This window comes from Pezoporus wallicus, unplaced genomic scaffold (assembly GCF_028554395.1).
Source record: "Pezoporus wallicus isolate ANWC-B61680 ecotype Strahan unplaced genomic scaffold, APGP_CSIRO_Pwel_v1 contig_10389, whole genome shotgun sequence".
Classification (NCBI taxonomy): domain Eukaryota; kingdom Metazoa; phylum Chordata; class Aves; order Psittaciformes; family Psittacidae; genus Pezoporus; species Pezoporus wallicus.
In genome coordinates, this window is record NW_026637666.1 from 569,263 (window position 1) to 582,244 (window position 12,982).

Here is a 12,982-nt window from a genome sequence, read left to right on the forward strand (position 1 = left end):
CTGTGACAAGCAGTACAGTGATGGCAAATCTCCAGCAAGGATCACTTGTCTTGTAAGGTCATATCTCGGAGAAGGCTGCTTGCTCCCACAAAGGGCAGTGGGAGTCGAGCTTGCCTTGCCTCTGCTAAGGCTGGGACCATCGTTACAGGATCCTGCTATCAAAACCAGACTCTCTTTAAATGCCTGCTTTTGTGATAGGTGTGGTACATAAATGCTGTTTTATTAAATAGCAAAATAAATTACTGAGGTTTGACCTCAACTGAGGCTTTATCACTGTTGCCCTGCTGGTGAACTCTAAGGCAGAGCTTTTTCGTGGAATTCAGCATGTCGTCACTTTTTTGGTAGAAAGAGTTAATGCCGCGCTCTGAAGCTGCACTGAGATGTGTGTTATTGCAGTGCTGTGATTCCTCGGGAGAAGGCATACAGCCCAGGACCAAAACTATTCTTAAATCTGAGTTTCTTTCTCACTGTAAAGGCGTCCTGAATCTTCAGTAGAATGCAGGAGTATTACACAAGGGAGAAATACAGTAACAAGGCAGGGTGGGTGCTGCTCCCTGGGCTGGCGTTTTTGCAGCTAGTCACTGAATAGCAGCTTCCCTAATCTTGACAGCTCTAGTAGTTGCCCCTGGGATAGAAAGAACAAAAAAAATTCGGAACAGTCCATAAAGTTCCCGTTGGTTTGAAAGCAAAAACATCTGCTAGAGTCATGAACAGTTTGTTAGTGGAGTTCAATAACAGGAAAGCCTGCACTTGATCAGCTGTGCCCTCAGAAACCAGCATCGCTGCAGTCAGTAGAATTTATTGCAGGGGAGCCAGGAGATATGGGGAAGATTAGGGCAACAGCAAAACGTGTCAAAATAATGGGTTTGTTCCATTGGTTTCAAATACAAACTTCACCAGTAAGGAAGAAGTGTGGGCATTATGGTTTCATATTCGATGTTTACTGTGAATCCTCAGCTGTTTGTAATCCAGGAAGGTATGTGTATTTTCTTAATAGGAATTTGGTAGGGGCTGGATAGACACATCCGTAAGTCATTGAATTAGATCTGTCACAGTTGTAATGAAGCAGATGAATGTAGTTTCTATATTACCTTGAGAAACTGACGAACACATGCTGCTGAAATAATGCCTGTGGTGCCGAGGTGTGGATGTGCACACACAAACAGGCACAGATTCGAGTGATTTCAGTGAATATGGCAGTATCTCATGGGAAGAACTTGGCACTTTGTAAGAATATGTCCAAATATATAGAGCATTTTGAGTAATTCTATCATAAGTCAGGCCCTGAACTGAATTGATATATGGCAGTTTCCAAATACAAGCACTCCATGATACAGAGGTGTTAGAAATGGCTCCATAGCTGAGGTTGGGTTGAGATACCCTCTTATATAAACAGAATGAAAATCCTTTATTTCATATAGGGTATGGATTTATGAAAACCCTGTGTTGTTTATATTATAGAGGCGCCGTTCTGTATTTATGGTTACAGTTGTGTCTGCACTGCCATTATAAGCTCCTATTATTAGGGGTTTACAACATGGCTGTAAAAATTTGTAGTGGATGGAAACTTGACACATAAAGGTCAACTCTGTAATAATATAGTTTTAAAAAATCAATTTTAAAAATGTTGAGTCATTTTTAGATTATGTTAATATAAAAATCTTGGTTCTGATTTTAGGATTGTACAGCATCCTAATGCTATAGCATAAAACTCGTTTGTTTTACCAAAGTAAAAATACCCTTGTTGCAATTGCTTCTTTTAATTTGCTCTTGTGGTGTCTACTCTTCCCTCAAAGTGAGTATGGTTTCTTGGTATTGACTCCAGGGCTCCAACAGGCCCCTGACAGTAAGCAGGTACAAGAAAATGAGAAATACCTCCTGTCATATTGTTCGTGGTGCTCTTGGGTTTTGCTTTTTCTAAACTCCTTTGGCTTTCTCAAGTGGGAAGTTGTAGTTAGAGCAGCATAATGCTGGAGCTGTAAAGTAGCTAGACTGTAAGCTTTCCTAACAGATTTAAATGTCTCAAGGACCAGGCATCATGAAATACTATTCTTTACAATAAGTCTACAGTTCTTTCTCTCTTTTTGTGGAGTGTTGGAACACTAGATTGTGATTTTCCCTGAAGTTGGATGTATACATGGTAATCATTTTAAAAGTGGTTTGGCTATCATGCAGTCTGCAGAGCTGAAGAAGTTGCATCTTTCTGTTCTAATGAGTCCATATGAAGACGAATAATGGCAGTGACTAGAGGAACAGAACTAAGTTAGTTTTGTTCTAAAAAAACCTCTCTGAATTGAGGTTATTTATTTCCATCAGTCTTTTGAAAGCAGCAGAGATGTAGCTATTTAAGCAGTTAATAGTAATGCGAGATTCTCACAATACTGTCAGTAAAAGGTTTGCTGGTGGACGCTGTGGGCAGAGCTGATGTTGAGTCAAACTGAAAGATGACCCAGCCCCAGATCTCTGGTAATGACTGGAAGCAGAGTCCCCTTTGTCCAAGAGCTTGGAGGTTATGAACTTGATGATCTTAAGGTCCTTTCCAACCCTAACTATTCTATGATTCTATGATTCTGTGATTCTTGGAGGTTGTATCTGGACTGTTGTGCTTAGTAGCTACTCATGAATTTCTCACTCAGCTTGGACTAATGTGTCTTTCTAGTTATCAGTGTCACCTGCACCTGAAAAAAGTGTTTTTTCTTATCTGTCCAGAATTGTGATACAGTATTACTGCAATGCACTGCAAACCTCAAATACAGAAGTGCTGGTATTTTACAGTCCAGTGAAATGATCTCAGTATTTAGTCTTTGTAGCAAATTAAACATCAAACTGTACTTCCTTACGAATTCTTAACGTGTTACTCCCGTAATGAAAAGGTAACACTAAGATGACAAGCGCTTCCTATTAAATTGCAAAACAGTGAAATCCTGAAATTCAGGTTGTTTGTGTAGCAGATTTTAATTATCAACATTAATGTTGAACTGGGAATGATAATACAGTTCATGAAATCTTGGAAGTACTTTGTGTTCGAAGTCAGTACATGGACCAGTGCCTCGGGATAGCTTTTGTCAGCTCACTTTAGCACAGTTCACATTCTGCAAAGTCTGTAGAAAAGGCTTACACCACTGACAGCACCATTTCTCAGTGGTAAATTCCTCAAGGCAGATGGTTATCATCTGTATTGGGCTGTTCTTTATGTTTATTGGGTAATTAAGGTTAAAAGAAGAGCCACCTGGGTTATCATAGTGGCTGTATGTATATGTTCAAGTCAAAGAACAGAAATCTTTTCATCACTTTTGATGTCAGTATTTGATCTGTTTCAGTGCCCCAACATATTGTCGCAGGTTTAGGAAGACATATACAGTGCTGTACCAGTAACTCACTGAAAAGGGGTTTTTTTTCTAAAAAAAACATTTAACAGTAAATCTGATTTTTCAGTTTTCTGGTTTCTTTCAGTGGTTCCACCCGGGAGCCCTGGACCGATCACTCGACACGAGTCGTACGACAGCTTAGCATCTGACCACAGCGGGCAGGAGGATGAGGAGTGGCTCTCACAGGTATGCTTTCTTGGGCGTTCCAGTTCAGGTGTGAAACGGTAATAGTATCCACTGGAAGTAAAATCCACAACTTTGCTCAAAACGAAAGTAAGCTTCCAGCATGCCATGGGTATTGCTGAGTGCAAAACTGACCTTAGCCCTGAATTAACATGGTATGAATTTGATGGTCGTTCCATTTTATGCAAACTATACAAGCTATATTAAAAATGAAATAGAGCTTCATCATTACTGGCATACGTCCTTGGGGAGTTCAGGGTGAAGTAGGAATTTTCACTTGGCAACAGAAAATTACCTCTCTTCGGTCTTCTTTGACGTGGTTGTTTGCAAACATGGATAAAGGAAGTTGGCTAGGCAAACTGGAGATGCCTTTTCACTTGTGACCTGTGCTATACTTACTGCATTTTAACATTAAAATGGTAAATGAACTGGTTCACTTCCTTTTTTTTCTGGTTATCAGCTACTGCATTTCCTGATGATAATTCCTGTGAGTTATAGCTGTGTACAAATATATGTAGTGCTTTAAAATGGTCATGCCTGGTAGGATACTTTTCTATGAGGTTAAATTTTTGTAGTCTTATCAATTCTTTCTTTGTTTCAGTCACTGAGACTTCTCTTTAAGAACTTGGTACATACTTGAGTGTTTGGCTCAAAACATAATTTCAGTTTTAAGACTGTAGGTCATGAATAATACACTGAGGATTAGTTCCTGTTAGTAGGAAAAGGTTAAAGTTAAATAAATAAATAAGATTTACAAATGCTCTGGATTTACCAGATCAATTACAGGCTACCTGATACATGAAATTCATCCTGACAAATTAGGTGGGTTTCCTTTGGTTTATGAACAGTGTTGTTATGGGAGTGATGCATAAAATGTGTTGCTGGGGTGTATGGCATAAATATGAAATATTCATGGATGTGATTTGCTTCTCCCACTGGTGAATAAATCATACACAGCATTTTCCTAAAATGAGAAGTTAGGTTTCCACATGGACCGGTCCAGAAGTGGCATTCACTGGGGAATCTGTTCGTGTGAATCCACTTACTGGCCTGAGTTTTCAGTTGTGGCTGCACATCGATACCTCTTCTTTGCATATGCTTTCTCTAGTCAGAGCATAAAGACGGTGAAACTACTCAATCAGTGCAGTCAACAGGAATCTTATCACTGAGCTCACTGAGGCCAAGGTTTCACCTGTGGCTTTCTACCTACCCTCTCCAGTACTGTTTGGGTAGTTTAGTTTATTTTACTGTTCCAGTGACTTTCTGGTGCAGTGTTGCAGCCTCAGGAATGCGACAGTAAGGTAAATATGCATTAGGGGGTTGGTTTATTACTAATTCTTGGAAGATGTGAAATGCAAAGGAACTTAAAACTTCTTGAACTTCATCACATCTATCCCTCTAGAAAAGTAAATATATTTATGAGAAAAAAAAGAACCTCCAAGTGATGTCACAGAACACAGATAATTCAGAGAATGCGTCCAGAATGTTTTATTTTTCTGAGTGAAGAGGGTGCTGATAGCTCTTCCGAGCACGAAGATGCTAGCGTTCTCTGCACAAGCCACTTCAGATTAAGCCTAAAGTGCAAGTATGTTTTTCAAAATTAAAGTGTTGTTATCAACAGTAACAGCATGCAGTGAAAAAACATCGCCCTTCACTTCAACTTTTCAATTAGAACAGTGGGTAATGTGTGCTGTCAGTGTGAAGTAGATACAATATGTTTGTCCTGCACACAACGGGAGAGTGAATAGGAACATCTGGCCGTAGCCTCAGTAAAATTGCAGAGGCATCTGTTTACCTCTCGGCTCTGTGACACTGATGGTTTCAAGCTTAAAATATACAGATTACTTTATCTGTGGCCTAATTTACATTGCTACATAAAAGCTACTTGCCTCTGAAAGGTCTACAGTCAGTCTGAGTTACACTAAGATAAATGCAAAGATGGAAACAGTGCTAAATAGGCTGTGCATTTGATGCCTTCCGTTAGCAGAGAGCCTAAACAACATTATCCAGTGTTTAAAATTGCTTCTCAAAGGGGTAAGGATCGCTACTAGTAGATATCTATGTCATCTATATACAAAAATATATTTTCATTAACTTCCTCACTAAACTGAGTTTTTGCTGTGAAGCTGATCACTGTTTTAGCAGAAATCAATAGGGATTCAGGAGTCTGGCTGTGTCATCTTAAAATTGTGAGTTTGCCAGAGCTCAGTTATTTCCATTTCATATTTCCTTCTTCTGATACTTAAAGGCTCTTTTTGATTTTTCAGACTGTATTACAGAAGGCTTATGCTTAGGTTACCCTTTAATTTACATGGCCAGCTTTGCCCTGATCATACACATTTCCAGCAATGTCACCATCTTTAATTTTCATGGTTGTTTGCATTCCTGTAGTTGACTTACTTAAGAGTTTGGCAGAATTGATACACCTCAGGTTTATACTTATCAGTGTGAAAAGACATTTTTAAAATACTTTGGATGCTTCATTGACTGAAATAATTGGAAGTTCATCTCTAGGCTCTCACTGGGAGAAAATATGAATTCTTGAAGTTGTTGTTTGTTAGACGCACCACCTGTGTTCTGTAATTTGGAAGTAGGCATGGAACTGTGAAGCTTCTGTGTCTCTGTTTGTATCTACACATCAATGCACATACAGTAAATCTATCATGTCCACATATTATATATATGTGGTTGTTCATTGCAAGCAAACACTCTTCTAACTGTTAGACTGTCAGTTAAATTAATACATATGCATGTGTGTAGCTGCCCTTCTAAACTCCATGTGTTGCACATACATGTTATATCACATCTGCATAGTAACAAGACTTAACCGGGGCTGTTCGGTGTCTCACTGAGCACTTCACATTGCTTTCTGCTTCAGGTCCTGTAGCTTCCCAGCAAGATGGTCTCTGCCAGTGGTATCCTCAGATATGCCAACAGTAATTAGGAGCTTTGATTTGAAATACAGTTCACACCTATGTACATGTGAAGCAGTGCTGTTTAATGTGTGAACTTTTAGAAAGCAGCTGTAACAAAGCTGTAACAGCTTGCTTTGGAAAAGTGCATCCCTTGACCTGGTCAGGATTGAGGTCATCTGGGGGAGGTAGACTTCCCATTCCTTGGTCTGCTCTATGCAGATGCAGGCAGAAGTGTTTTCCCCTGTTTGTTGCACCACCAGGGTAGCTTTTTAGCAGCACATATTTCATAATGGCAAGGGGAGGAAGATCAGGGTCAGGTGAAGTGATAGCCAGGGTGCAGTGTTCATCTTCGGAACAGTTTAAGAACTGGGATGCAGTGTTCTCAGGCTGGTGGTTCATAGGCTTTCAAGGCTCCGCAAAAAGCTCTTGGCTTTGGCTGGAGCATCCTGTCTCTATCAAAGACATTCTGAATTTTCCCCTGTTTGACATTAGTCCAAACTGATGGCACAAAATGCTCTTTTTTGTTTGAGAACAACAGGATTCTGGTGATTCAACATACTGAAGGAACCATTCATTCTATCAAGTTGCAGGTTTGTATTAAGCATTTCCCTGTATTTTCTTTCCCCAGGTTGAAATAGTGACTCACACTGGGCCTCATCGACGCCTGTGGATGGGTCCACAGTTCCAGTTCAAAACAATCCATCCCTCAGGCCAAACTACCGTCATCTCATCCAGTTCTTCAGTGCTGCAGTCGCATGGTCCAAGCGATACCCCGCAGCCTCTTCTGGACTTCGATACAGATGATCTTGATCTCAACAGTCTCAGGTAAAAACAAAAGCAATTTCCAGGCTGCTTCACATTTGTTGTGTGAATAACTTGCCTCATGCTTAAATGAGGCCATCTGTGTAGAATGTGTAATAGTTTTCATCAGTCTTGTCCAGATGAAAGTCTTAAAAGTGTGTGTGACTCAACAACAATAAAAATTCACCCAGGCCGAGCAGCTCAGATTCCTTTCTGCTGCCTCTTCTTGGGTAAATGACAGTGAAAGACAGTACAAAGTCTGGTGCCTTGTTCAGCATCATCTTGGCTTTCACAGTTTCTGCATGGCTTAATAAATTCATTTTCTCAGACATGAGTGGGAGCTTTAAGCCATAGATTTAGATGCTGACTGGGAAGTGGTCAGTGTGTTGGAACAGTAAGTGAACTTCTGGAATGTTTTTCCTCTCCCTGTTTTTTTTTCCCCTTTCCTTTGCTTCTTTCCTTGTACTTCTTTCTCATGTATTTAATTCATCTTCTTTTGGACATGACCTGATTTGGAACTGGGGGCAGGGGGTTGACCTAGGAAAGGGAAGGAAGGTAAATGTGGGTTTGTATTTACTGAGAGCTAGTGATTTTTGTAGAAGTGCTTTATGCATCATGTGTTTCTGTGTCCTGTCCAGTAACTCAGGATTTAACAAGTTTCCATGCTTCTGACTGTGCATGTGATTTGAAGTCCAGAGTTCTGCGGTGTGGACTTAGTTTGGGACTGTGTCTAAAACTCTTATGAGTAAAACGAGAGATGGATAATATGACTAATCCCATTAAAACTGGGCAGATTGTCCTTGGACTGAAAATACATGGTTTTGAAATGTGTGATTTCTCCTTGCATGTAATTGCTCCCACAAGTAAGGATACGACTGTCAAATACGTTATTTTTTTTTATTGCATATATGTATACATATGCAGAAAGAAAGCAGAAATTAGAAATAATAGAAATATCTGTTAAAAAAGGGCAGACAATTGCAAATGTCTTCTCTCCTAAACTGACAAAGAAAATGCTGCTGTTCAGGAGGGTGATAGAGGCTTTTATAGCCCATTTGGATAGGCTGAGCTTCTGCCTTTGAGGTTTTCTGAGAGCTCTAGCCCAGACACAGTTTGGGGATATTCATTTTGTGTAGAGTCTCAGCCTGTCCCTAGATGGATTATGCAGGTCTTGGCTCCACGAAGCAAAGAAAAACACAAGTTTTCAACAGTTGGCTGATTTAAATATAAATAGTTGCTTAGTATTTTGAGCTGATTCAGGTGTGTGATTTAATTACAGCCCTCATGAGCAATGACACAAGTGGTAACTGTAACTTGTTATTTAGGATTCAGCCAGTTCGGTCAGAACCTGTTAGCATGCCGGGGTCACCACGTCCAGTTTCTGATCGCAGAGGAGGTTCAACAGTGATTGATGCTACCTCAGGTAGAAACATGTTGATTTCATGTTTTCTTTGATATTCATCAGTCTTGTCTTTTTTTGTCTGGTAACATGTTTACTAACTATTGCCATATACTTAAAAGAATATCATGATTTGCAGCTGCACAGTAGGGTAAGTGCTGTCTTATACAGGTACTTAATGAAAGCTACCATAATGATGAATTTTTTTCCACCTCTTACCACTCAGATATGAAGTCACAGCATGGTGGTAAGATCCAAACACAATATTTACATGAAGTTTAACATGAGCTAGAGAATGCTAAAAACTGCCTAAACTAAAAAGCAGAACTGCAAATACTAACGCTGAAATGCTTTTATTAATGAATGCCTAAAGCATAGAATATTACAGTTCCATCTCATTTATAAAATAGCTTTCATTGAAATGTAATCATAAATGTAATTGATTTCTGTGAACAGTCAAGACAACAGGATAGTTTATCTAATGTTTGTGTAATAGGCACATTTTCACTACTTTGCTCTAAAAGGGCATGTAAATTTAATACTACAATGGTTATGTTAATATCAACATAGTAATATATGTACTATAAAGTTTTCTTCTGTTTTTTCTCAGTGGTGGGGTATAGTCTATGTAAAGAAACAAGAACAGCAGAGCTTTATATTCTGGTGCAGCTGTATAGCCTCTGATGTGTCCACACAGCAGGATTTTGTCAAATAATATCTCTCACAAGTAGAATTATTAAACACACAGCATTAGTCAAACAGTCAAGTCAGAGAGGATTTTAATCTTTAGTGATTTGAAAATCCCTGGAGATTGCTGATTGGATTGAGGTTAAACTATAAAAAGAGACTGTAACACACACAGAAACTGGTGTCTGAAAGTTGTTTTAAAGAGAGTTAAAATAAAAGCTCCTCTTCTGGACTGTTTGCTATTGATATAAATTCTGAGTCCAAGATACTGCATTGTTGCCAAATTAATTTATTTGGGTATTCCAGCTTTTTTCTTAGATGTGTTTATAACTGAGTTCAATAATAACTATATTTGCTTTGAATATTGAAGATTGTCATTATAAATTCCATTTCAGATCTTTAAAACTTGTTCAGTTAATTCTCGTAGAGCTTAGACCAACATCTGATGCTGGTTTTTTAAAGGGTATTTTGTTTTATTATGTGACAAAGTAATCTTGAAAATAATGGTATGATACAGAAGCAAACAAATGCATCACATTGGTTGGCTTGTTTTTACTAGTTCATCTATGCCTGTTAGCCCTAAAAGGTTACAAGCTTGAATCAAAAGAGTGCTTCTGCCTGTGTAGCTCACGCTGCAGATTCAGTGATTAACAGTATAGCTGTTCTTCACTCTCAGCGTGCCTGTGCCAGCTGATACAGATGGAGATAGCTGGGTTATCAGTGTTGGTTTTCCTTTCCTCTTGTGTCTGAATGGAGCAGTGCCATTACCTGTTTCAGGGATATGTAATAATGCTGAAATACAACCACTCTGTAACCATAACCCACTCTAAACCTGTGCTAGTCCATTTACAAGAGAAACAGTGAACTCCATAGGGCTGTACCTCTTCTATGCTGAACAAGCTGTGCTCAAGTGTGGATGGGCCTTAATGTGAAATGGCTCATGTGAATGTGATGAAGCTCTGTTGGTAATGCCTTTAACATGTGTGTCCATATTAAAATTGCCAAAGTCAATTGTATACATGGTTATGACACTGAAAATATATTTACTGTATAGCAGTGACTCAGTTTTGTTGTAACACCTCGTAAGTTTCTTACAAACAATACATGGATTTTGTTAGGGACATGCTGATAGCAGTATTTTATTTAACTTCATTGCCAGACAGTTTGGATTTGAATTGATTTTTGATTCAGGGACTTTACCATCTATGTGCAATTTTTGAATTGTCTGATCCCCATTCTTTCCCATGCAGGAATTATTGGCCCAAATTAGGGTAGATACGCCAGATTATGTGTGATGGAATAGGGCTGTGAGTTCTGCTACAGAGGAGAGAAGGCACAAAGGAAAAACGTGCTGTTTTTTGAGATCGCATGCTACTCTTGTGGCAGAGCCCAGCAAGGCAAGCAGGATATTTTATGCTGACTTTCTTCTCCTCCCACCTTTGAGATGTGCAGAAAATTACATTAAACTCAGCTCTGAATCTGAAGGTTTTATTGTAAATACAGTTCATGTACGACACTGCATTTTTTGTGTTCTCGTCCACTACTGTAAGTATTCTCATTTCCTGCTATTACCACGGCATGCCCTAAATGGCTTACATTCTTTATGGAAAACAAATCTATTGGAAAATACATTTTTAGGTTTGAAGGATTTTCAAGTAGGTCATAAACTTTTACTGCCTAAGCTGAACCAGGAAGTGATTCTTCAGTTATGACCCATGCATTTGAGTCTGTTGCACTTTATGAAGATACTTATCTGGCCGTTTGATTGCCTGTTGCTTAGAGATACAACCAGCGTGGCGCCTCTTCTTATCTAACTCCATCGCTTGTTCTTCCTATCAAGAGATTGCAAGTACATGTTTACCATCTTCCATTATTCTTCTGCTGTCCTTGATAGCTTCCGTCCTTCTCCCCTGTTGGTGACAACTCTGTTGTCGCATTGAACAAGAACTTTGTGTAGGTGTTTTACCTGTGTTTTTCACGTGTCTGTAGAGCTGTGGTACACTAATGTCAATATTCTCTCACAAGATCATTTGCAAAACTCATCATTCAGAAAGCACAAAACACTTTAATGCTGCTATTAATAATGAAACTTTGCAGTGGCATTTTCAAGGTGGATGGTCACATCTGTAAAGATTACTAGGATAAATGAAAAAAGGCACATTTCAATATGGTTATCTCAAAATAATCCCAAAATATTAGTCCCTAGGTTGTTTGGGGGTTTTTGGTGTGTGGCTTTGGTTGCTTGTTTTTGGTTTTTAATGAAATCTTCAAGAGAAGTTTGCAGAATGTAGTCACCTAAAGCTACTGGACATTTGTCCTTCAATGCACACATTTTAGTCATATGCATCATAGAATATACCCTTAAGGATTAAATGCACTGGAATTCCAGATGCTCTTCCAGATTGAGAGTTAGAAACGTTAAAGGGACAACACTGAGTTTAAATCTTTCTAAAGCATGAAGCCATTAATAAAAAAGCAGCAAAGGAACCATTACTGTACACATAGTAAGTGCACACTGTGTGTAGCAAGCAGGAATATGTGCTTGTGTGCCTGTGTCTGTCCTTCCTGAAGAAGTGCTGAGCCTACTGGCTCATTACGTTGGGTTTAACAACGGTGGGGTCTTAGTAAGTCAGGTTATGTTGAAGACCTTATTAGACACCAGAGATGAAAGAGAAACCTTACAAGTGCCTTGTCTGCAGGAGATGCTGCTACACAACCAAACCAGCCAGCCCTGAGATAGAAATCTGAACTGCAACAAAAGAAGTGTTTGTTGCTGAATGATTTGGCTCTATTTCAGAAGACTTTACATTACCTGTATGCGTTGAATGCTGTCCCTTTCTTTGATGTGATGAGCCTTAGATACAATTTCCAGCTAGCTGAGGGTAGCTACAGAATGACAGAGGCTCACCTAGAAAATACAGTCATCAGCTGGACAAGCATTTCAAGGCACCTTTCTGATTTTTAATACTGTGACCTGTGGGTGATTTTATGCATGTCAATTATGTTACACACCTGAAAAATCACACCTAGTAGAACTCTACTAGTAATAAATAATGCAGAAATTGAAGGGTGTGGGAGGGTTTGGATGTTTGTATGGGACATCAGCTCTGGACTTTTCAGAAATGGAAAACCTCTAGAGAAGGGATTTCACAGCAGTTCCTGATCACAGTGAATGTGATTGCACAGCTGCAGTGGGTCTGTAAGGGCAAGTGTTTCCTTAAACTGGAACAAATGTGGTGAAGGCTGCCAGTACTCAGGTATGCTCAGTCAGAGCTGTTAATTCAATCCTGCTCAGTTAAAAAAAGTGTGCATCTGTGTGTGTGTGTTTATGAAAAGCCTTGTTTATTCCCTCATGCAAAGAGGTTTTTGACACTTCTTCGTCATTCAAGTAATGATTTTGTTGCATTGATAGCAGAGTAGGAGAAGGCTGATGAAGAAGTCTGACCTGTTTTGCATGAACCTTTTCCTTTCCTGCTTGGAGGAGATCTCTGTTTCTTTCTTGCTTAGGACAAATGCAGGATTTCGGGTGGGGAGGATTTTAATAAATATTATTAATTCAGTAATATCAAATCATAGAAGAAAAAGATCCTGAGCATTTTTTTAGTTCTTTGATTATGTGTGGGGTGGGG

At 39.2% G+C, this 12,982-nt stretch overlaps 1 protein-coding gene and 1 long non-coding RNA gene across 15 annotated transcripts in view; one reads left to right on the forward strand and one right to left on the reverse strand.

Annotated features, from left to right (window-relative positions):
* Positions 1 to 12,982, forward strand: part of BCAS3 (BCAS3 microtubule associated cell migration factor) — a 361,207-nt gene that overhangs the window by 163,366 nt on the left and 184,859 nt on the right. For all 14 annotated transcript variants that reach the window (XM_057407125.1, XM_057407127.1, XM_057407119.1 and 11 more), the window contains 3 exons: positions 3,454 to 3,554; positions 7,095 to 7,291; positions 8,593 to 8,690. In XM_057407125.1, coding sequence (XP_057263108.1) covers positions 3,454 to 3,554; positions 7,095 to 7,291; positions 8,593 to 8,690 — 396 coding nt within the window. The remainder of the gene's footprint in view (positions 1 to 3,453; positions 3,555 to 7,094; positions 7,292 to 8,592; positions 8,691 to 12,982) is intronic.
* On the reverse strand, positions 10,826 to 12,254 carry LOC130598060 (uncharacterized). Its single transcript, XR_008971933.1, has 2 exons — positions 12,166 to 12,254; positions 10,826 to 11,489 (listed from the first exon to the last, which is right to left on the reverse strand). It is a non-coding gene; the product is annotated as an uncharacterized LOC130598060 (long non-coding RNA).